The sequence below is a fragment of the Talpa europaea genome (assembly GCF_964194135.1).
Source record: "Talpa europaea genome assembly, chromosome: 11".
NCBI classification, from domain to species: Eukaryota; Metazoa; Chordata; class Mammalia; order Eulipotyphla; family Talpidae; genus Talpa; species Talpa europaea.
In genome coordinates this window covers 12278220-12303347 of record NC_140078.1, presented here as the reverse complement: position 1 = coordinate 12303347, position 25128 = coordinate 12278220, and the positions used below count along the sequence as shown (strand labels likewise).

Here is a 25128-nt window from a genome sequence, read left to right as displayed (position 1 = left end):
CTGGATGTTTTAGGGTGCAGTTCAAACAATGCTCAAACTGGTGGATGTCAGAGGGAGCAGCTACCTGTGTCTGGAATGGGGGTCCCCTGAAACCAGGGACTGAGTGTCCCAGGGCCTTGCAAAGGGCCTGCCTCAGAGGAAGCCCACACATCACAGGTTTTCATACATATATCCTGAATGTTGAGCTTTTCTTTCCAACACGTTCCCTGCAAGAAATCTGGCTGTCTGTATCACCATCTTCCAGGAGACAAATTATGTGGTTCCTGATTAATTCTACTATTCATAGTCCATTTCTAAATCAGCACAGGAAACAGCTAATCTAAAACTTCTGCCTCTTTCTTCCTTTTACAAGCTTCCTGTATCTTATGCCTTCTTCCTCTGAGTCCTACTTAGGCAATGTCTAGACAGTTAAAGAAAACAAAACAAAAACACCGAACTGTGCTAGAAATAATTGGTTATTCAGGATTTTTTTTTTTTTTTTTTTGGCTGAACTGGGTTACCCTGAGAGCCGAGACCAAGGAATTCTATGCACTCAATTGGTGAGATGTCAAAAAGTCCAGGTTGGCTACACTGTGGGGGACAAACTCTGCTGTAGACTCCTGTCATAATCAAAATTCGTGCTCAGCATTCTCTACAAGGCCAATTTGTCCTCTCTGTATCATGATGCTTTGAAGGCTGAACACGCCAATATTTGGCATCAACAATTACTGGGTGCTACCTGTGCAGGGTATTCTGTTCTGCAGAGCCTCTGTCTCCATCTCCTCCCAGAAATCAATTCTTTTATGAGTCACACACAAGTACTGATACTGCCAATTTCAGGCTTCATCAGCCCTTGCTGGGACTGTTGCAGCAGGCTCCTGATCAACTCCTCTGCCTCCCTCCAAACTCTCCCAATCGAATCCACCCTCCCAATCACAAGCTATTCTTGTGATCTTTCCAAATGGACATCTCTGATCAGGGTCCTTCCCCCACCTTCCAACCAAACCAACCTGTAAATTCTGGTTAAAATAAGGTGTCATGATATAGCCACACTCTCATCAATGACCCTAGAAAGCAACTGTCTGGCGCCAGGTACCAAGCCGAGCATCTCATGCCCCCTTTCTCAATGGCCCAAGCTTTCTTTTTTTCATCATTTTATAAGTGAGGAAAACGAAGCTTTGAGAGGTCAGCTAACTTGCCCAAGCTCCACAGCTGGGCTGGAAACCCAGGTAGTCTGACTCTGGAGGGCTCTAACTACTCTGCTCCACTGCCTTCATCAGATCATTCCAGGGTGCTCCAGGAGTGCTGCAGCTCACTGGTGAGCAAGGGCCCCTTCCTCCACATTTCCCAGCTTTGCACATGAACATACTCACATCCTGTAGGCTCACAACCACCAAACACCTGGGTCAGTGTATGCCCTGGAGGCAGGCCTTCAGCTTTAAGCCCTTGCCCCACTACTAGTAAAATCTGGCAGAAGCTGTGATGCCAGACTACAAAAATGGTCTCCTGTGACCAGAGCAGCTTTAGGCTCCTTTGAACCTGGAGCTGGCCACTCCCCAAACTCATGGGCATAGGCTAGAGTTTCTAGCTCCTTCTGAGCCTCAGTCCCTGCTTGGAACTCTGCCTCTCTTGCCTTGGTGTTCTCAGGCCCATCCTCAGGGGTTGGGCTTCCTGCCCACCCAAGTTGCTGCCAAGGCAGTGCTCTCATAGGAGAGATGCTGGACACAGGGTTTCCATCTATCTGCTCAGTTGTGGGTCTTTTCACAGAGAAACCTTTGGGCTGCACTAGCTCCCTCACTTGAGGGATCTTGAGCAGGCAATGCCTGGTAACACCAGCCTCCAGAGGCTTCCTAGGCCTGCTCTGCCTGGACCCAGTTCTCCGCCTGCCCTGTAGGCTCAGACAGTCAACCCTGCTATCTAGAACCAGGCATGACAAGGAGGCCAAAACCAAGTTCCCAACTTGGCCCCTGAGCCCAAAGTGGGAAACATCAAGGATTGTTTGCTAATGAATTCTAGAAAAGTAACAGTAATAGTTTCTTTTCCCTTTTGGTCCCCCAAACCTGGAGCTCTCCCAGAAGGGCACCTACAGGATATGATGTTCCCATATCGATTCTTATTGCGGTTTTCATCTTCTTTGGCTGTGTCCCAGGAAGCTGTCTGCCCCTCTGGCAAGGCCTGAAAAGAAAGGACATAGTGGTTAGAATGGCCTGTGATGGAAGCTTCCATCATGTGAAATGAGCCAGCTGGGTCATGAAATGTAAAGCCCTGTGTGTTCATGAGAGGGGCTTGGGGGACAATAGACTTGGCCCCTCCATGGAATTAGTCACTTGTTTATTGGCTCAAAGGTCCTTGAAGTCAACAATATGTCATGATCTGATCTAGTAGGGGAGTCATTTGTTCATTCATTCATTTAATATAGATATTTATTGAGTCCCAAGTACATGTTTGACATTGTTCTAGGTACTCAGGACACAGAGAATAATGTCCTGCCTGAGCTTCCAGTTTACTGAGAGATAAAGCAGAGGAACAAGAAAATGAATGTAGTTTTAAACAGTGGCAAAGGCTATGAAGAAAACAGAGCAGGGTAAAAGGACACTGATGGGGAGTGAGAATTCTTTTCAATTTGTCGCCATGGGGAGGGCTTCTCTGAGAGGCTAACACGTAAGCTTCTCTTAAGGATGTAAAGAGACCAGTCATGCCGAGAGAAGTAGGAAGGCACTTTCTGCACAGAGAGAACAGCATGTGTGTGCAAAGATGGCAACCAGAGGACCATGTTCAAGGATGAGGCGGGGAGACTTGTGATGGGAGCATCTGGAAAGGCTGTGATTGTGCTTGTGGTACGAGGCACTTGGTCACATGGTGTATGCGCCATGTTGAATGGGGAGCTGCCTGATCCATGTCCCACCAAGCGATTCTGTGTTCTGGATGGAACACAGGCCCTAGGAGGCCCGGGGAGGAAGCAGTGAGGGCAGTTAGGAAGATGCTGCAACAGTCCAAGCAAGAGGGGTGGTGCCTTCCCCCGTTGTAGCATGAGAGTGGGTACAGTGAGGAGAGATTATTTCCAGGATGTTCAGACGAATGTTGGCGTGATTCCCCAAAAGCAGACAGAGAAACAAGGATCTGAGTGGGAGTAGTTTATTTGGGAGGCAATCCTGAGGGGCGGGTTCGGGAGTGGGGGAAACCAGACAATCAAGGGAAGGAGGTGGATACAGGCACACCCAGGAGCAAGCCCACTGTGTGCACCGGAGCTTAACCTCATGGCCCGTCTCTGCCCCAGGGTTGTCCCACCAGAGGGAGAGGGCGGTTGGGGCTTTGTCTACCAATTGCTGTGTGTCACTGGCTGCAGACAGTCAGCCCTGCTCTCTAGGCAGGGTGTACATATTCTTGGGGCCTGAAGATGTTCTCAGAAACAGCCATTGGTGCTTCCAGGGAGAGGCACTGGGTGGGCAGGAGTGGGACCAGGGAGCACAGAGGGGATGTGAGCCGGGCACCCGGGATGGAGATGTGGACTGTGATGCAAGGAGAGGTAAAGACTGTGGCCCAAAGAGCAGAGTGGAGGAGAGTCGTGTCAGCAACTGAGATAGAGAAGCATAAGGGGGAGAAACAGAGCTGGGGAGGCAGAAATTAAGTGCTGTGTTCTGGGTCCCTCAAGTGCACAGATCAGAGCCCCGCCCTTGCCGGGCACGTGTGCATCTTAACATGCTCAAAACAACAAGAGCAGCAGCCGCAACAGCAGCAGCCTTGTTTGTGGTGATGCTTGGCTATCTGGTCAGTGTCAGCGTGAGCGGGGAGAGAAGAGATGAGAGCCGGGTAAGAGGAGACAGACAAGTAAATGGCCGCGTGTCGTGGAAGCACGCTGGAAACACGGTAGTGCATTTATGATCTCAGGGTGAAGCAAGGTGGTCATTTGAGGGAGCAGTGCCAGCTGGAGGGAAGACACAGAAGTAGGAAGGTGAGGCCACCCTGCCTCTGGCAGAATAAGCCTGAAGGCCAATCTCATGGCCTTGCACCGTTTCTGGGACCGGCGCTACACCATCTTCAGCTCCCAGGCGGCGGCACAGGGGAGGGCAGCTCCCACTCATCTTAATGCACCAGCCTTGCCTGGGCCCAGCTATTCCTCATGAGGTCTGTGCTAAGTGAGGTTTCCATGGGGTGACCCTGATCGGTCAGGCATTTGGCTGCGCAGCAGGCCGTGTAGGTGGGCAGGCCCACTCTCCAGCTCTTGCAAGACACCCCCTTTCTTTGCTTTCCTTGAACCTAGATGGGTCTTCTAGAGTAAGGGTTGGCAAACTGTTTCTGTACTGGGTCAGAAAGTAAGCAATTTGGGCTTTGTAGGCCATCTAATCTCCGTGGCAACTACTTATACTCACATCCACTGTTGCAGTGTGCAAGCAGTCACTGACAAAACACAGACAAATGCAAATGGTTGTGTCCCAACAGTAATTTATTTTACAAAAGCAGGTGTCAGGCTGCATTTAGCCTGTGGCTGTAGTTTGCCGACCTTTATTCTAGAAGTATGACCGTGGTCCTCATCTCTGCAGCCGCTGGGTAGCTATATCTTGTGTCCTGTCTGCTAGTCATTCCGTACTGAACAGGGATGAGGGGTGGTCTAGAAACTGTTCTCCAACAGTTTCTCCCAGGGTTTTAGATTGGGGAGCTAGGGTGACTTTCCAATTATTAATTCATCAGAGGTTTGCTCGATGTGTGTCAGAGCTCCTTAGACAGGCACCCTGAAGGGGAAGCAAAACAGGTGCTAGATTCCTGGCATCAATCTCTGCCCCAAATCTGAGTGGGGCCAAAGAGCCATGGAGCTACAAGAGTGCTAGTTCACAAATGGAGGACTTCCCCCTACTCTTCATCTTCTCCTGCTCCTACTCTTCTACTCCTTTCTCCTTCTTTTTACTCCTCAGTATAAAATCATGACCACCCTCCATCCTTCTGGCCCTCAGGGTCAGCCAGCTCTAGATTGCAAATCATTCTTGCTTTTGCTTGTAACTCAGATTCCAGCCCCCGCCTCATCCTTCCACCCCACCCAGGCACCGCCAGGCAACTTGCTGAGTTGATGTATTCCTGGTTCTCTGCCCAGCGGGGTGGGCTGGTCTCAGTGGTGACATTGGACTTCTCAAAGTTTAAGCTGATTCCTAGGGGTGGACTGTCTACCCGAAACACTCTGCCAAAACCCAACTGTTCATTCAAACATACATCCTGAAAGTGGGATGAAGTCAAGAGCAGCAGACCCCAGACATTTCCACACTAACTTCTCAAAAAGAAAAATCTGTTGAGTGCCTACTGTGTGCCAGGGTTCAGGTCACAGTGAGCTGAAGGTTTCATTATAGCTACACGTTAGAACCACCTGGGGAAGCTCTCCAACTCCCTGAGCGGCAGCCCTGTCCCAGACTAGCTCATTCTGACTCTCTGGGGATGGGACACAGGCGTCAGCAGCGTTCATAACTCTCCAGGTGAAGCTAATGTGCCACCATGATTCTTGCAAATAGTGAATTTACCTGGAGAAACACTTTCCCACGAGTCTCCTCACTGGTTTCTCTTGCTTTGGTTTTGTCCCCTCCAATCCATTCTCCACTGTAATCAGAGAGATCTTTCTAAAATGTGAACAGGACCCAGTTACTCCCCATGCCATGGCTTCAGGATAAATTCCAAACTCTTTAATACATGGTCCTTAATGACTTCACCCCACATGCCCCCCGAGCTCATGTCTTGCCCTTATATCAGTATTCCAAGAGTAAGGAACTAAATGCAATGCCACAGCCAGTTTGAGGGGTTTCAAACTTCTGAGACTGTTTATACATCCTCTTCCCTCTGCCTGAAGTTCTCTTCCACCAGCCTGTCTGGTAAACTCCTACCTATCCTTCAAAACCCTAATTCGAGCATCTTGTCTTTGGTGAAACTTTCCCCGCTCACCCTCCTGCCACCCACTGCATCTAGATACAGTCACGTCTATTATGAGACGACTTCTCTACATCTGGTAACTTGAATGTCTTGTCTCCCAACTTGGTGACAGGCTACTCCAGAGAAAGGGCAGCATCTTATGCACACTGGTATCTCCAGAACCGGTACTAGCTTTGTATCTCATAGGTGCTTGAATCACTGCTTTTGAATCAATGGGTGAAGGATGGATGGGAAAAAAACCAGCAGGTGAGGTGACTCCTGTGAATGCAGAAGGCAAAGGTCCCGGAATCTCAGAGGTGCCAGTGACCTTGAAAGCCAACAAATTGTGTTCCCTTCCACAACGGCCTGCCAGGCAGCTAATAACAGGACCCCCTGCACTTATAATTTAGAGCCCTCAGGAATGGAAAGCTCACTGCCCCACAGAGCTCTCTGCCTCCCTGCCAGAACAGAGTCACTGGATGGTGCTTTCTGTTTGCTGTCTCCAAGTACTTTGCCTTTTCCTGGCTCCACAGGGTATCACAGAATAAGCATGCACCCTCTGTACCGTGACACTGCAGAGATTTGATAAATTTCCTGTCCACCCCCAAGTCCTTAAATGGCAAAATTTGGGAGTTCTCCCAACATCCAGGCCATGCCCTTCAGGAAACCTCCAACATATGATAGCCTTGGAATAATCCTAAATACAGCTGTGATTCTCCCTTGGGAAACCATGCAGGTCTCTGCCACAGCCTTGGGAGCCCCTGTCACCCGCCCTGGTGGGGGTTGAAGGAGAATGTGCAGGCCTGGGGGGGCCTGTGTGGATGTTGACAAAGGCAGAGGAGGTCAGGCCTAATAGTCACCCAGGAATGAGTGGTAATGACCCTCTAATTGACAGACTTTGATCACACATCCATTTCCCTTTTTAGGAAGCTGCCATCTAATAGGGGATAATCTCTTAAAGGAAAAAAATATACAAGGGGGTAAAAGTATGAAAGGGAGACACATCTCCATCTTCAAAGTGAGCCAGCTGAGGGGCATTATTTTTACATTAGTAGCTAGTTACAGTAGATTGACCAGGGAATGGTGGCAGTCATTAGGAGCTAATCACATTCTTTTGAAACCAAAATTGCCACCTCATTATATTCACCCATTATCCATCTCCGCTCTCCTTTCCTCATTCTCTTCTCCTTTGAGCGCTGAGCTCTATTTTTACACTTTTCCCTGAGTGTGGAAACAATTCCTACTCTTCAACCGTGTTGCTTTTCTAAGACAGTCATTTTTTTTTTTTTCAGTCCTAGGAGATGCATTTGGGAATGTCCGTAATCCTGGAGGGGTGACTGCATACACAGAATCCTTCAAAGTCCGATGTGGAAGGATCTTTCAGAAAATATATTATGGCCTCACTTTACATATCCACATAGTGAGGTCCAGAAACAGGAAAGGTTGACGAAGAAAACATGCAAGAGTCTGTCTTCCTTCCCACCCTTGCACAGGGCCCATGCAGGGGACGGTCCAGGTCCTAGAAATAGCAGCAGTGGACACGGCAGACAAGGTCTCATGAACTTTATGTCCTGGTTGTGGGAAGGTGCAGACCACAAACTTGTTATTGCTCATAACAAGTGCTATAAAGACATTAACCAGGATGCTGGGAGGGAAAGTGACTGGGGACAAGGGACCAATTAAGCTAGGATGGATGGGGTGGCACTCTTGGCCAAGGTGACATCTGAGCAGGAAGACAGCAGCCCCTGGCTTCTGGGAGATGGCCTGGCCCTCGCAGCTGGGCATTGGTGTTTCCCTGTTGATCATACACAACTTCACAGGAAGCCAACATCAGACAAGGTCACTGTGAGACCAGGATGGAGCAAGACAATAACACGGCCACTCTGTGGTCACGTCAGACAAAAATGTGAACATTGTGCCAGTCGAACTAAGTGATCAAACATGCCCCTGTCCTGGTTAATGAGCAACTGCTGCCAATTACAGCACTAGCCTCTCGTTTTAGCCTCTAGTGCTCTCTCCTCATATAAAGATTTATTCAGGTACCCAACCCAGATGAAACTCCCAAGTCACCTAACACAGCCTGCTGAGTCCAATATCCTTTTCCTGGGCTCCCTCCAACCCCAGCAGGTTCCTAAATCCCACTTGGTACTGCAGGGTGACCTTCTGGTCTCTCACTGACACATGTGAGCTGGAAACCAAGTGATGAGCAGAAGTCAGCTACGGCAATAGCTAGGCGGGAGGATGATCCAGGTGAAGGGGACAGCCAGGGCCCAAGCTCAGGGGGGAAGGAGCCTGGTGTGTGCTAGGGCATGGTCCCAGAGCCAAGAGAACAAGAGAGAAGGCACATGTGTGGATGAGGAAGGGGGGGGCTCATTGAGCTCTTGTAGATCATGGCCAAGAATGGGAATTTTATTCTGATTCAATACAAATGCTTTGGGTGATTTTTAAGATGGGAGGCGGGGGCTGAGACAGAGCCAACATCAAGACAAGAGAATCCATAGGATTGTGCCACCTGCCTCAGTTTCCTTACCTAATGCTTTAATTCTCTGCTACAACTAAGACTTGTTTCTGATGCCTGCTTGGCTGGTTCCTTTTTCTACCTGCGGGTTTGCATCTATTGGGATAAGAAGGTCCTCTCTGAAGCTTGCCATCTTTCCTCAGACACTCTTCCGTGCATCTTTTTAGGCGATGGTCCAAATAGTGAGATCTCAGAACACAAAACTTCCCATCCAAAATGCCCATCCAAGGCTGAGGTGTCCTGGTTTATTTCCTTTACGTGTTCACCCACTATCAGCACATTCTGTCAGATACTGTGCCCCCCTCACTGTCTGTGGCTTGACTATATCCCTAGAGATAATTGGAGATGATATGCCCTGGGGTGCAGCAAATCAGGCCTAGGAAATGCTGACCAGGCAGGTCCCAGATGATGCTACAGTGCACAAGGAGGGACTGGTTCCTCCAGGGTGGTGCAGCCCAACCGGACTGCCCAGGCTCTGCCCACTACACTCTCCCAGGGCAGGAAAGAGTCCAGAGTCTCCAGGAAGGAGGCGTATTTTATCTGGGTCTTTCCTCCATTTATCGTGCCAAGAAATACATGTTGCCCACTAACTGTGCTGATGAAGCAGAGAAAAGGCACTGCTTTATAACGGGCAGATAGACTAGAGTGTTTATTTTTACTGTAATTCATTTTACCACTCCAAATCCCAATGAACTTTTCTGAAAATTCAATCAATAATACTCCCTTCAGGTTAGAGGTGAAGAAAGGATTCGACTACAAGGTAGCGTGGGGGAATATTTTGCTGATGAAACTCTTAATGTATCCTGATTGTGCTGATATTTACATGATTCTACATATTTGTGAAAATTCACAGAACTGTATACCTCCCTCTCAAAATGAATTTTCTAGTATGTGAATTAAAAATGAAAAAATAATATACCCCAGAGTTTTTTGATGATTGGTGATTATCTGAGTTAATGCCCATAGGCACCTAGCCCAATGCCTGGTGCATTGTTGATGTTCAAAGACTCTACCATCCCACACTTTCCCAAGGATATGCTATGGAGTCTCCTTGGCTTATTCCTGGAATTCACCCTCTATTCTACTTTGCTCAGAAACATCCAGTTTACTGTCACAAGGGCAAATATGGGGGCTGTCTGCAGTACCCATCCTGGTTTGTCTGAATGCCAGAATATCAGTTTTAAAACTGGGACCATCCTGGGCAAACTGGGGTAAGTTGGTCCCACAGATGCTTGTATGTATTTAGGGTGTGAGACAGTTTCATGAGCTCTTGGGAGCCTAAGGTCTGGTCTCAGTTGTGGTCCACAGATTAAATAAACACCCACATTTACTGAAGTCTGTGGCTAGCTGACAGATGGCAAGGGCTGCCATGGACAGTTGTGCAGGTTGTGTACCATACAAAAGCATCACATCCAAGGGAGCACTGTGCCTGTGGTAGACAGGACAGTTTCTGGAAACTATTATGAATAGTTTCTGGAAGGTGACAGTGAAGTACCTTTTGTTCCTTCACTCTAAGGTACTGTATGAATTAGTGGTAGCCCTGGTGGAGGCCAAGCTTTCAACACACGTCTCCTTCCATGCTTAAGAACACATGCTTTAGGGATTATAAATGTGAACTGAGAAAGCAGGAGAGGATGACGAATGACGTCTCCTCAGAGTGGCATCAGGAGAGCAAATATTATTGCGCACCACATCACTAAATAGACAGTAATTTATGAGTTCTGCTGGAGAAGCTGAGTAGAAAATCAGATTGTGGTGAGGAGTGGATATTTGTCTGTGACAAGGCCAAATAGTCTTTGATCAAGGCCAAATAGTCGAATGTGTGTGTGTGGGTAGAGTCACAAATGCCCTTTGAAATGCCCCATTGTCACATGTCTCCTTAACATGAGCATTTTTAGGACAGTGGTTCTCAAACTTTGGTATGTTAACAAATTTCATAGGGAATTTAATAAAATGCAGAGACCTGGGACTCACCCCACATCAGTGCCCCTGTGTCTGCATATGCTTTGCTAAGTCACCTCCAGTTTAAGAACCATTGTTTTAAGCAGCAAGGTAGGTTGGAAAGCAAACTCTTGAGCAGCGTTCAACCTAAAATGTAAAGGCAGATACTTTGGGCATCTAAAGAGACTGAGAGTCTGTGTTGGTTTCTTTCATTGGAAAATCCTGTTCTTTTTTTTTAATACCTCCCTTGATTGGGGCTATCCTCAATCACTTAAAATTTTTCACCTGCATTTTGTAATACAAGATAGTCAGTATGTTGTATTTATATATAGTATATTTTCTAGATACTTCAGGGGAGAGAGAGGTTAAGTCATGCATCTAGATTCAAGAAGCCTATAGTTTAACAGAGAAGCTCGCAAGGGCGTTCCTCGAAGCTCTGAGCCATGATCTGGGGGTTCCTGGAACCCACGCCAGGCTACAGATTCTGGGCCCCTCCACACATCATCTCCATTTGCATGGTAAACCTCTGGGTACCTGCCTCTGTGCAGCCACTCTCCCCTAAACCTGAACTCAAAGGCCATAATTATGACCTTATTTTATACAGGAAGACTGTGTGAGGGGTAGAAGATTTCCATTTCTCTCCCCAACTCATTTCATTTTTATTTCTCTTTTTCTAGGTGGGCATCTTTGCTTCCCTTCCAACATCTGGCTTGCACGTTTCAACTCTTTTATGTTTCCAAGTCCCTGAACCTGTGGATCTCTTTCCCTTTGTCCACATGATTTTTCCTTTACCTGGTTGTCTTCAACTTTTCTTCTACCCAGTGTTACATCTTTTGTGAAGCTTCTGATTGATCTTGGCAGCAGGAACTGACAAGAAGCAAAAACAAACAACAACAAAACCTGAGCTCCCCCTGGACTGCCCTTACTGATGTGCCTATGAAGCATTTTACCTGGATTTCTGTTATGCAATTATTTGGTGTAGTAAGAAAATGCACTTCTTTCTAAGTAATGCACTTGTTTGCTTTATTTAGCTTTCTAATTATCTGCAGTGCCCTCAACAGTACAAGGCACACAGTAGGTACACTAACTGTTTCTGGTCAAATGAAGTAGAAGCACACACTCTCACTCTCAGACCTCAGGAGTCTGTGCATGTGAATGTTTCACAGAAAATGAAACTGGAGCCCAGAGAGAGCAGAGTTTGTCCAGGAGCCTCCAGCATGTCAGGAGTAGATTTAAACCAATTTTGACTGTCGGCCAAGGGATTTTTCCATGATACCACCTGAAAACTGCCCACTGGGTTGGGGAAGGTCCCCATATTGCTTGCTGGGTTCCAAAAAAGAATGGGAAATAGATGGGTCTCCCTGGTGACAAAAGGGGTTCAGACGCAGCATTTTGAAGCAATCTGTAGCCACTGCAGCACAAGTTCAATCCCTGGCCAGGGAGCTACCCACATGGTACAGCAGACCTCTCCTGTCTCTCCAGCTGCTCCTCGCAGCAGTGTTTCAGTCAATTCTGTTCCCTGCTTTGTCTCTGGTGAATCCTCTCACCCCCGCACCTCTGGCTTGTACCTCAGTTCTTACATGCATAAATAAGCAAATATTTTTTTAAAAGAATGTAAATAGAGGGCCTCCCCTGGTGGCGCAACGGTTGAGCCCTGGGCTGCGAGGCCTCCTGCAGCCTCTGCAGTGCCTGTTCATTCCCCGGTCGCCGGCGAGGGTCCCACAAAAAAAAAAAAAAAAAAAAAAAAAAAAGAAAAACAAAACAAAACAAAAAAAAGAATGTAAATAGAAAAGTGAAAATAAGCTAAAGGGAAAAGACTGAATAGTCTCTCCTACATGAGCTCATTCCTGCTAGGACAGCTGCAAGTCTGAAACCACATGGGTTACTGATGACTTTTGGTCACCCCTGACATGGACCATTTTCTCCCTTATTGTAGGGTAAAAAAAATGTCAGGCTTTTCTGCCCTTCCGCCATCAGGATAGCGATGGATCCTTGTTCTGAATGCATGCCTGATGGCGGGCACCTGGAATAGGGTGTGGGCATAGGTAGATGGGATTCAGCTGAGCTGAGACTGTGCTTTTAAGGGCGGCGTCATGGGGGGACGCCAGCAGCAGAAGCAGAAGCAGCAGCAGCAGCAGCAGCAGCAGCAGCAGCAGCAGCAGCAGTAGAAGCCGAAGCCAAAGCCGAGAAGCAGCAGAACGAATGCCAGAGAGCCCAGATAGAGTGAAGACTTGCTGGGGGCTGGGAGGCCTACCAGCCTCCCAGCCCCCCAGCCAGCACCCTTGCCTGCCATATGCCTGGTGAACCCCAAATAAAAAACCTGCAGAAAAGCCACTGAGGACTCTGACTCCTCCTTTACCCGGTCTGCATGGGATCAGAAAACCTGCACTGTGCCCAGTCCTGCCTTACACTTATTCAATCCAGAGGGGGTGGAGTGAAATGTGCAGGTGGAGTCCCAGGGTCCTGCTGAGTTCCTAGACTTGGAGAACAACCACTATACTCCTTTACATCATGTGCGCACCTGCCGCTGACTCCCAGGCCGCTCTCTAGAATCCTTCTCATTTGCAAACTGAGGAGTTGAACAAGAACTTCTCAGGGATCACCCACAGTGGGATGATCTGTGACTCTGATACTCAAAGAGGAGAAGGTCGCTTTGCCTCTGCTCAGGTGGCTCTCGGCCGAGAAGGGGCTGACCTGATGCATCCATTCTCATGGCGATGCCCCATCAGGAGGCTACCCCCGCCCACTCCCACCCACAAAAGATTAAAAGAAAGATGGCAGTCCTGGTCTCTCTCTACAAAAGCCATGCACATGGCGTTTCTGCTCAGAGCTGGAAAATGCACAAATGTTTGCTCTTCATTAGGCGGCATCATATTCCTCACAGCTGTTCCTTGTTGCCTTAAATAGTCTTAATGGAGCTGTAATAACTAGATACCTTCTGGTCGCCCTACTGGGCCTGTTCCATTCATTACAATGACAGACCGCCTGGACTGGGCTGGGGCTAACATGCTTCTCTCCTTTGCTTCCACCATAGTCACCTCTTTCTGTTTTCCTGTATATTCCCCAAACCTGATACCCTTCAGTTCTCCAGCCAACTTCAGTTAGCACTTGTTGTCAGGCTTAGGGTTTTTGTTTTGTAACTGGAGACAGTGGGGGAATTTGGGCTGGGGCAGTCAGTGGGGGAAGAGGGAAGATTCTATAGTCCAGGACTGCATGGAGAAGCCCCTTGACCTTAATGTGGCTATGTTCCAGCAGCAGGGAGTTCTGAAGGTTGAGCACCTGCTTTCATGGGCACCAGGTGTGACTAGGGACAAGCAGAGTGGGTCAGACAATGCAGGAACAAGCAGGACACATCCTGGGGACTCTGTGCATCTTTCTAGACCAGAGTCTTTCAACCTCAATGGCACATTATAATCACCTCTGGCTGTTTTGGTTTAACTGGTCTGAAGGTTGGCGCGGGCATTGGTGGTCCTCTCCAGGAAATTCTGGTTTGTAGCCAGTATTATGAACCTCAAAGAGTGAGATCCATATGGCAGCTACACCAAATTTGCCTTAGGCTTCCTTGTGTTCTTAGGAACCCAAGACATGTGGTCAATCATGGTTGCTAGGACTCGAGATATAACTATGGAGGTGATAGCCCCAGAGGGGGTTCAGTGGAACTGGGCAATCCATCTGGCCTAGAAAACTGGTTTCTACATAGACTTCCAAAATATCATGGACAGAAGAGCTCTTTATTTCATTGGTCCAATCCCCTTGCCTTTATTGCATAAATATGGAAATTTAGGCCCAGAGGCAGGGAGTGACCAGCTCAAGGTCACTTGGCTACTTAATAAGAGACAGGACCTGAATCCAGGCATTCTGACTCTCAATTCAGGCTGACTCATATATCAAGTCATTGAATTTAAAAATCTATATTGGAGACTCAGGTTTTTGTGCCAAAGAGAAGAAGCTGAGCTGATTTTATGGTTCTACGAGAGAGAACGTGTGTGGGTCTTTCTGGGCTCTTGGCCCAGTCTCCTGGTCCAGGCAGTTTAATCTATTTCTTGAATTACTGTCTCAGCCTCCTACCTGTCTTTGGCCTCCCTTTTTGATATATGCCAGATAGTTACATCTAAAATGCAAATACATTTTTAAAAACCCTGTTCCTTTCAATGGTTCCTCATGGCCCCTGTAATAAAATCTAAACTCTGGAGCTGACAAATATCATCTTGCCCCCCGACCCAATGTCTGACCCTACAGATGATTTCAGCCTCATCTCCTTCCATGTTCCTTCTCAATGCTAATGTACTAAGCTGCCTCTGTTTCCTGACACTCAACCTATACCCCCCCCCCCCCATGTAATAGCTTGTTCCAGACTTTCTGCCGACAATACTCTATTTTTATTTGGTTATTCTCATTTCTCAGGTTTTGGTTTAAATTTGACATCTTCCAGAATGCCACAGACTATGCATCCTCAGGTTGGGTTTCATGCACCCCACTCAATAGGGTTCTTGTTACACTCCAGGCACACCTGTATGGTGACATATGTCAAGATAGTGAAATGATCTGTTTATGTGCCTATTTCTAAGAAAAAGCTCTACATTTACAGTAGGCAAGGACTCAGTCATCTCATCTGCTCAGTTCCTAGAATCTGGAATAATTCCTGGTGTAGGGAAAGGGGTCAGACTTCTTAAAATTGAAATTTCATGAGACTGACATTACATGAGACATGTTAGTGATGGTGCTTTCAGGTTATTTCAGCCCAACCTTAAAGCCTCCCTACTGCAGTTTTCAGGTTCTAGACATCATGGAGCAGACACAGATGATTTCTGTTGTACCCTGTCCACATTCCTGACCCTCACAATCAATATGCCCAATTGTTGTTTCATGTCACTAAGATATGGGGTAGTATGTAACTCAGCAAGCAGTATTTTTCACTAACACAGTACATTATTTACCATAACATATTACATTAAGTTATCATAAAATAACTTTTAAGTCTAATTTTATTTCTTGTTTGCCTTGCCAGAACACAAGCTTCCCAAGAGAATCAATCTTTGTCCATTTTATTCACTGTTGTGATCCCAAATATCTAGAATAATGCTTGGGAATAGTAAATACTCAGTATATATTTATTTATTTACTTAAATTATTTACTGAAAAATTATTTTAAAAAAATTATTTACTTAAATTATTTACTGAAAAATAATTTAAGTGATTGTTGCACTGAATTGAATCCTAGAAGACACAGCTTACGATAGCTGAGAGGTCCCGTATACGTCGATTTGTCAAACTCACTCATTTGTGTGAAATACCCGAGCAGGAGTAACAGACAACAGAGCACATAGTGAGTTGTCTTGAGAGACAGAGTGGAGGTTGAGGAGACCCTCTAAAGAGGACACAGTCTTGAAGCAGGTTTGTGATTGTTATGCTCAGTATGTAAATTTTAGACGTCACAGGAGCCTTGAGGCTCACAGCAATATCCAGTTATAGTCTTGGAAAGTGGACTAGCACGTTGTGAAAAGACTTTCATTAAGTGACGTTTTCCAATTAACCTCCAGTTAATCAGGAAATGCTGTTAACTAGAAGCTAAACATTCCAGCTGATTAATATAATTTGAACTAATTGAGGGCAAGACTACTTTAATTAGAGTTATTTCTGGTTGAGGTTCAAATGATAAAATAACATGTATTGTTTTCTCCCATTGACAAAGCAGTTGGTTTCCACATTAGAAAGTTTGGAAAATGCAAAAAGACACAAAAAAGAAATAAAAAAAATTCAACCCAAATCCCACCACATAGAAATGGATGTTTCTAAGACAGATAACATTCTGCAAGGAAATGCACCAAAATAGCCAAATATATTTGTATTTCTGTTTTCAGATTCTAGATTGCAAGTTCTTAGAATGGTGTTTCTTTGACTTTGACTACTTATTTCCTTTTCTGATAAGCCACGTCTCTCTCTTAATTCTATTTGAAATATTAAAACCAATGAACTACTATGACTGGCGACTTATTAAACCATCATGATGTTGAACATGCTTTCACCAACAATGTACTCTCTCCTGACATTCATTCATCATATAGATTTATTGGTGTGCATACGCAGGCATAATGCACCCACTTTAAGGGGTGGGACCATCCCATCAACCCCCTATGAAATAAGGTCTAGGGATGGGAGGAGGAGACCCGGCTCCATCACAACTCAGCTCTTATCTCCATATCTTTCTGAAAGTGGTAGATTGGACATATGAAGAATGCCATTGTATTTAGATCATATTTGAAATAAACTGCCAGTTCTCTGAGTTGGTAATTACTTATAGTCATTGACAGAAATGCTTTTGTTCTCGTAAATGTGCCAAACGTGCCCCTGGCCACCATGCTTTATGCTCTCATAAAGTTTTAGGGCCAGACAGTCCCTTAGAAATCACCTTATCCAAACACTTCTTTCAACTAATAATTTTAAAATTCAGGTAGCAAAATGATCTACGGAGATCACACAGTTTGTTGTACTGGAACCCAATTGTCTGGATCCCAGCTCCCAGTTGAGCATGATTTCATGACCTCACCGGCTTCTGAAATATTGCTTTGAAAGCTCTTTTTCAGAATATCGTCTGAGAGATAAACTTAGTCTGCATGATCAAGAATTCCAAATGTGTAGTGTCTGAGTCAATGTGTTTTCACTGCACACAGAGAAGCCCAGCCCAGAGTATTTGGGGCACATGCTGTCTGTGGGGGGAAAACCCACAAAAAAATAGTGCATATAACTCGCAGCCTGGCACAGAGTAGATGCTGGAAAGATATTTTGGGAAGGAAGAATGCGAGGGGGAGAGGAAAGGAAAAGTGGAGAAAGAAAATGCCTATTTTCACAGTGGCTGCAGCTGCGTTCCACCTGCCTGAGGAGGGCTGCCTGGTTCCTCTGGGGGAGTGAGATGCTCTTGGGTTCAGGAAAATATCTTAATGAGTTTTTCCTTTTATTTTATTTCACTTTTTGTTTGTAAAAGGTGAGGCCTAAGCTCTGAAACAAAAGGAGTGAGACAAAGAAAGTTAAATTGTGCTGCATAATAAAGTAAGGGGAGTGTGGGAGTTCTTTTCCTGGCTGCTGGGAAGAAGAAAAGGGAATTTTTGAGGATGCTAAAAAGAACTTTGGGGAGAAGAGGAGAGAGAGACCTGACAGGGCCAGAACCTGCAGGGGGGATGGGTTGTGCTCAGGCACCTCTGGTCCTTTGCTGCCAGCCTGTCCCCTCAGAGCTCAGGAACCATCACTACTCACACACCCTGTGTTAGAGGTGCTTTGGGAGGATGGAAAGGGATGGCCGATGTGGAGTTGCAGAGAAGGCAGACAGAGAACACCTGGTGCTGGAGGCCAGATAGTGACTTGGGGGTTGGAGAACACAAATGAAGCATGGTCATGAGCTAAGAGGTGACCAGGAGTAAGCAAGTGTCCCAGGGTTCCCCAGGGAGACTTGCTGGCTTTCAACAATGTGTGTGGAGGGGCGCAAACCTTTCTATCTTCCCACTGAAGGAAGATGTGGGTTCAAACAGATTCAGTAAGCCTGAGCTGGTGATGCAGAAGCTTCCAGTCCGGGCCCACGCTTTGAGAAGCAAGTATTTGGCGCCCACGCGGCCTCTGAACCCATCAGGACATTTGTCCATGGGTTTATATCTTACCTCATATTCCTCCTTGAACCCGTAGCCCTGGCCTCTCTTCATCTGGGTGATGTGCTGCAGCAGGTCGGCCACCCGGATGGCGGGCTGGAACTGGTCCCGGGGGTAGCTCATCTCCACGGGGTCGCAGGACCGGTAGGGGTGCGTCTGGATGGTGAGGGTGGGCTGGGAAAGCTCCCCACGGCTGCCATCTGCTTCAGAGAGAAGGAGGCAGAAAAGACCATCACCGGCGGGAGTTTTGTCCCCTGTCCCCTACACCGTTCCCAGCTTGACCTGAGGAGGGAGGAGGAAGCCAACTCAGGACGCATCTGGTGAGAAGACCGCAGAAAAAAAGAGACTCGCCCTGCTTCCCTGGCAAGGAAGTGGTGGTAGATTTAGAAATTAAAACAACAAACACAGCCATGACTGCAATGACCCTCAGGTCATTTCTTTTTCAGGGGGTCATACCAATGGAGTAAAGGCAGAGTCGCAGGATGGGCGTCATCCCTGTCTGGGTCAGCTCTGCCCGGGCTATCCCAGAGCCAGAAGAAGCCTGACGGGCTGCTGAGCAGAGCACCTTCTGGTTTAGGAAGTGCGATTTCCAGACAAGCTCCCTGGCGCCTGCCTGGGGATCGGAAGCACATGTCTATTTCTGGCCCATTTGTGCACCTTGTTCTCTTCTTGTTTGTTTCTTTTGGGGTACACACTGGGACCCCAGCCTCGCACCCCCAGCAAACAGCAGGAACCCTTCTAGCTGCTCACTCCTGCGATGGGCTCTGCATCACTGACAGCCTCCAGCCTGCTGCCCAGCTCCCCAGCATTAGCACCCTCCATCTAGGAGTGTTGCTCCATGCACCGTGCAGGGAGGGAAGGTGCAACAGCTCCCTTCAGTCCTGCCTGCTACTTCTTCCAGGCCTGGGTCCCGTGTCTCGTCTCCATGAAGCCTCTCCCTCATGTAAGACTTGTACTCCCCTCTGTAAGACTATTGGCATCTGCCAAGTTGCCTTAACTGTCCTCTGTGAGTTTGGCCACTCCAGAAACTGGCATATGCTTAGGCTGATCCTTGGACCCCTAAATCCATTTCTTGCCCTATCGCCTCCCTGACATACACTGTCAGTCTTTCAGGGACAGAACTCTCTGGTCTTGGTCGCCCCATCTGCTCCCAAAAACATGGCCAGTTTCCTCCTGGACCCTCGTATTGCAGCAAGTATGAGATGAGGGTTGGCAGATCCAGTCTGTCTCTCCCAGACATCCTCTGGCACTGAAGGTGCCCCCGAGGCCCCACTGGGCGAATGCCAAGCTCATCCGGGACGTGTAGCACATATTCCTGCTCTTCCGCAGCTTGTCTTACACAACCCATGTTTCCTGCCGCTTGTTTGCCTGCCATGTCACAACACTCCATCAGACACTGACTGTGTGTGTGAAGGGGAATTCCTCCTATGTGACCACATGAGAGAAACTGTCCCTAGTAGGAAGGGCTCGCTGACAGAAGGATCTAGAGCATGCAGGTATATGCACAAGGCAGGTAGGCCTGGGCCAGATGTCAGCACCACCTTCCCGACTGCACTTAATGAAAAATATTGCTTATTTTTTCTCTTGAGATTTCAGGTTACAGGTAAAGTGTTGTCACTGGCTCTGCTGAAACAGACACTTGGCAAACGTGGGGCTGCTTCTCTTCTCCACACCCTTGTGATCAGGGGCTGGAGTTACTGAGCACTGAGTCTGTGCAGGGACTCTGGTCAGCACTGGAGTGCTGCTGTGCCACCTCCCAGGCCGGGCAGGTTCATTGTTGATTCCAGCAGTTGGAAAGAGAATTTTGGAGCCTTTGGTATCTCTAACATGTCTTTAATGCCAAATCAGGGTACCAGACACAGAAGCGGACCAGTGGGCAGAGGGTTGGGCGGCCATCGAGGCTTCCAGACCCACCCTGCCCCCCATCTCTGCTCTCTCTTTCTGGCTTCTCTCCTCTATCGCTTCCTTCTCAGCAGGTGTCCGTATTTATATAAGTGCCTGCCCTGTGCTCTCCCGGCTTCTCTGCCCAGGTGTCTGCACTTATAGGTGCCTGTGCCCCATGCTCATGCCCCTTGGCCTGGGTGTCCTCAATCATCGGTGCGGGCACCCATGTGCTCGTGCTCACAAGTGCCGTCTGTAATTATGTTAACTCATGTGGGTAATGAGCCCCAGAAGGAAAGCAAGGCCACAGGTGGCTGCCGTAGAGGCTAGCAGTGGGGAGGTGAGAAAGCCTGAGTACCCCATGTTCCTTACAAGTGCCCAGAGTCATCCAGAATCCACCCTCAAGGCTCCACGGTCTAGCGGGGACACAGACAAGAGGCACCGTCCGAAGCACAAGAACAGAAGCTGGAGAAGGCAGCGCTTTTCCGCAAGTACAACGCAACTGATAAGAGTGAAGGTGGTGGGTGGAAACATGAAGGGGACAAAGCTGTCAGAGGTGGTAAGAAGAGCCCCTTTCTTTAATGATTCCCACTATTTGTTGTGGGTGCCAAAGCTGCCTGGGTATGAGGCACCCCTCTGCGAACAGGGCCCCTGTGATGGTTTTGGGGGGCGGAGAGGATGAGCCAGAAGCAATGCCTGCAGCCCAGGTGTGTCCCCATCTGACTCCCCACCACATATGGGGACAGGTGTCTTCAGAAACCCACGGTCTCCTGAAGGATGAGGGTCATGGGCTTCTTGGGGGACCAGCTGCCTGGGAAAGACAGGCTTCTGAGAACCGGCACCCAGCCACTTTTATGAGCTGCCACATGTTTCCAAAACCAAATAGCTGCCAATATGGATATTTCCCCTAAACACATTGCTAGACAGACTGTAAACTTGGTGTCAGCAAAACCAACACTGGAGTAGAAAACAAATGCGTCTGAAATCGAACAACTCGTATGGTTGGAACATTTGTAATAATGTCATTGCTGATGCTAATGATACTATGAAGACTCGGAACCAAGGGATTTTCAAGGTTTATTAATTCAACTAGTTGGACTCCTTTTTCCAATGTATCGTACCTCACCTATTCCCTTATTAACCTCCGATAATGCAGAAGTGATGCCTTTTATCACACCCCATTTCACCAGACGCACTATACTTAATTTTCCATCATTAGGTTTAATGAAAACCCAATTTCACAACTCACTTCTCTCAGGAACCTACAAGTAATGCTACGTTTTTATCAGCCCCAATTAAAAAGCGTTATGATGTTCCTATTCGAGAGGGAGCCTTAAAACTAATGTGCGAGTCTGCTGCTAACTCAACAAGGGCGCTGGACCCACGTGGTACTCATAAAACCTCACTTAGACCAGCTGGGCCAGGGAGCGCACGCCTTTCATTTTTCTCCTTACCAGACCCTTAATTTCCATGCCATCTCAACATCTCACTTATGCTTATTCATCACGCAATAATATTTTGGGATTCTTTTGCACTTCTAAAGCTGTTGCTTAAGCCTCTGGGTTCCCTGTGATAACTCTGTCGCTGCTGTAAGGGGCTTGTGGGGAGCCACAAGGGTTTTCGATATCTTTGAGATCCAGGATCAACGCTGTTCCTCTTATTTCCTTGCTTCTGTCTCTACCAATTCCTCTTCCTTCTTTCTTGGGAACCTGGCTTTTACCTACTCTCTCTCTCTCTCTCTCTCTCTCTCTCTCTTTCTCTCTCCCACATATCACCCTGCTCCCAGGCATTATAGCTTCAGCCACAGGCATATTTCCAATCACTTGCCAGGAATTGCCACTCCAACTGGTGAACAGATATTTACTGAGTACCTGTTTCGTACAAAGCACAGTGTCAGGTAGCAGGCACGTACAGAAGGGTGGAAGGGAGAGTGTTCAGAGGGAGAGAAGCACACCACAGCCCTTGCAGGAGGGAAGAGATAAGGTGTGTTAAACAAGTCTAGCAAAGGTGGGAGGGGGTAGGACCTGGGAGATGGAAGGATAATGGGCAGCAAAGTTAGGCGCGATGGGAACTTTTCCCCAGCTGTGGGCACACATGCCCCGCCCCTGTGGTTTTTGCCATAATATGCCCAAGCCGTATCACCTCTCTGATAGAAATTCCTGCAGTGATGAAAATGACCTAGACCTGTGTTGTGTGGTTTGGTAGCCACTAACCACAGTGGCAGAGGCGACTGAGGAACTGAGTTTTATGCTTTAATTTTCATCAATTTACATTTAAATATCTGCATATGGCTTATTGCTGTTGTATTTACTGGACAGTGCAGGTCTAGAGAAAGAAGGGGCCAGAGAAAGGGAGAGCAATCGGGAGTGACGGAGCGGGGCAAAGAGGGCTGGTGGACAGGCAATGTCAGTTATATATGCAATGAAACATTTTCTTGTAGCAACAGTAAGGAAGGGAAAAAAGGAGCAGGTGAAATTGATTTCAAGAATACATTTTACCTAACCTCATAAATCCCAAATATTTCAAAATAATCAATATGAAAAGATTATTGATTTATTTCAAAATCTTTCTTCGCCCCAAGGCTTTGAAATCAATGCACATTCTATACTGATGGAGCATTTTAATTCAAACTAGTCATATTGGCAGCACATAGTGGCCACTGTAAAGGACAGTGCAGGGGTACACAGATGTATCCAGAGCCAGATCGAGCTCTAAATGAGCTAATTGAGAGCTAGAGTGAATTCTAGAAAGAGTGGATGAGCCAGTATTTTGATATTGCTACTTGAGAGGGCAAAAGTTTGAGAGAGAGAAGGTTTGAGGGGGGAAGGCACTGGGTCATCTGCTTAGTGGGGATATGATGGGAACAGTACATTGGTGCTGTGGCAGCAGCAGGCACCAGGGTCAAAACACTGCTTCTGAAGACAAAACTTGCATTCGGATATGAACTTCACACCTTTCCTGCTATGGGACTTCAGGTAAGTTACTTTGAGGCTAAGATATTTATTTGCAAATGATTTTAGACATGGTGATGATGGTGATGACCATAATTCACACAATTCACATCATCTAAGGAAGTTGTTGCAAGGGTTAAATCAGATTCCATTGAAATAAATCTGATGGTATCACCTATCTAGCAGGCAAGATCATCCCCACTAAATACCAGCAGAGTTGCAAGAAAGTAAATTTTATAATAGCATTGAAAGCTAAGTCTGTCAACTAAGGTGGTATCAGCATTTGGGAAGAATGTCCATGAACTATATCAGTATCACTATATGTGCATGAAGAGGACGGCTTAATTTTGTTGAAATTTCTTAAAAGTCTCTGAAATTAATAAATCATCTTTTACCTAATCCGACATAGGGAATTTTCCCTCTAAAGTTAGAAGAGACGGCAATTATTTTTTTGTGTGTGTGAAGCATCAGATGTAAGTGACTATGACTGATGTAGGGCTATGGGCGTTTGGTGGTGGGTGAGCCATGGCCAGCACACCTGAAGGGAGATCCTGTACTTCCAACATACAGACAAGGATGTAAAGCAATGGGGGGCAGTGCGGGGAAGGGCAGGGAGGGAAAGGGAGGGGGGAGGGGGCAAGAAGGAAGAGAGGGGAAGAGAGGAAGAGGGAGGGAGAGAGAACAAACTAGAAAAACATTTGCTGGGTGAAGCAAGGAAAGGTGGTATGGAAACCAAAATGCAATTGGAATCTGTGCTGGCAATAAGCAAAAGGCAGACACTTGTGGAGAATTAATTTGAGAACCTTGCAGTGAAAATGCCAGGGAATGAGAACAATGAGACCCCCTATTTCCTCTGCATTTATCATCGGCTCATGTGTGTTCATGTGTGAAGGCAACAGAAAGACATTTGCAGAGAAGAGAAAACAGACATATAAAAGACAGATAATTGGAGCTGCTAAAGAATAGAAAAGACGAAACAGAAGCAATAATAAAGGATACAATGTAAAGACAGCTCTCTGGCAGAATAAAAACCTAAATCTTCACATGGAAGGATTTTTTTTTTCCTATGCAAGTTAAAATTAGAACTAATCTCCCAATACAATTCTTTAAACACTGATGTAGAAGTACTCAGATAAACACCTAGGCTGAAAACAATGGTTATAATGGAAAAAAGATACTGACCATATTTTCTGTTGCCTAAATTTAAGTACCTGAAAGCAATGGAACCAAACTTTGGAGGAGAAAATGCTGTGCGTATTATACATTGACGCAAGTTGTTTTCCATACATGAGACAATAGAAAGGTTTTCTCTGCTACACAAACATTCACAAACATTATACTGGCTCAATTCTTTCTCAGACGTTTGGGAAAGTGGGGAGAGGAGGGTGGAAAGAGTTAAAAAATATCTACAAGATTGGAGAAAATCATGTTATAAAATTTAGTCACTATGTTAGGGGGAATGGATGTCCTGAGCCTGTTCTGTTCTCTGTCTCTGGTGAGCTCTGTCTCTGGTGAGAACTCTCACCCTCCCACACATCTGGCCTGTACCCCAGTTCTTATATACATGAATAAATATTTAAAATAAAATAAAATCAGTTAAACAGATATAAATATAAAAACCAAAATAAACATTAATCAAAACAGAATGAACTATAAAGCAGTCTTAAGATGAACAATGATGTAAAATATGTATAAACTAAAAAATGTTAAATTACTTAAAAATGTCTTAGAGAAATTATATAAAAATCTAATATGAAAATTCTTGACCAAAATGTGAAATTTTGTCACCCAAAAACCAGGTAGTGGGTGACCACTGATGGAGCACAAGTTGATCAAATTATATCAACTTCTTTACCTTTCATAATGGACAGTCAATATATAATATTTTGATTTTAATTTTAATGAAATGATATAATTTCAAGTGCATTCATATCTGTATAAGTATGTGCATAAGTTTAGGTTAAAAGTATCAATTAGTAGAATAAAAATAATGGTGTACCATGTTGATTTTCAATGATGGGCATAGTAATGTTACAATGCAAAGTTAGGTCAATAAAAAATGGTGTATAGCTTTCAAATAGAGATTAAAAACAAGAAAAGAAACCCTGGACCTCAACATGCATGGGCCTGGGGTCTACATGTATGCTACATGTGTGACAGAGCAACCTCAAACCTAGAAATCAGTTTATAAAAACCTTTGTGATGCCATTGGGAAGCCTACTTCTTGTCAATGAAAAACCACCCTATAGAGGTTTTTCCATAATCGAAGACACTTTACTTCCCATAAATACCACCACCTCCACTAAAGATGACCTCACACTGCAAAAATAAAATG

The 25128-nt window shown here is 46.3% G+C and overlaps 1 protein-coding gene across 11 annotated transcripts in view; it reads right to left on the bottom strand.

The window, feature by feature from the left end:
* Positions 1 to 25128, bottom strand: part of PTPRT (protein tyrosine phosphatase receptor type T) — a gene marked incomplete at both ends in the record, with an annotated part of 916214 nt that overhangs the window by 49079 nt on the left and 842007 nt on the right. For 7 of the 11 annotated variants that reach the window (XM_084248172.1, XM_084248173.1, XM_084248175.1 and 4 more), the window contains 2 exons: positions 2067 to 2154; positions 17974 to 18164. In XM_084248172.1, the coding sequence (XP_084104298.1) occupies positions 2067 to 2154; positions 17974 to 18164 (279 nt within the window). Of the gene's footprint in view, positions 1 to 2066; positions 2155 to 5483; positions 5580 to 17973; positions 18165 to 25128 lie in introns of all 11 variants that reach the window. The other 4 variants (XM_084248178.1, XM_084248176.1, XM_084248170.1 and 1 more) reach the window with 2 other exon arrangements.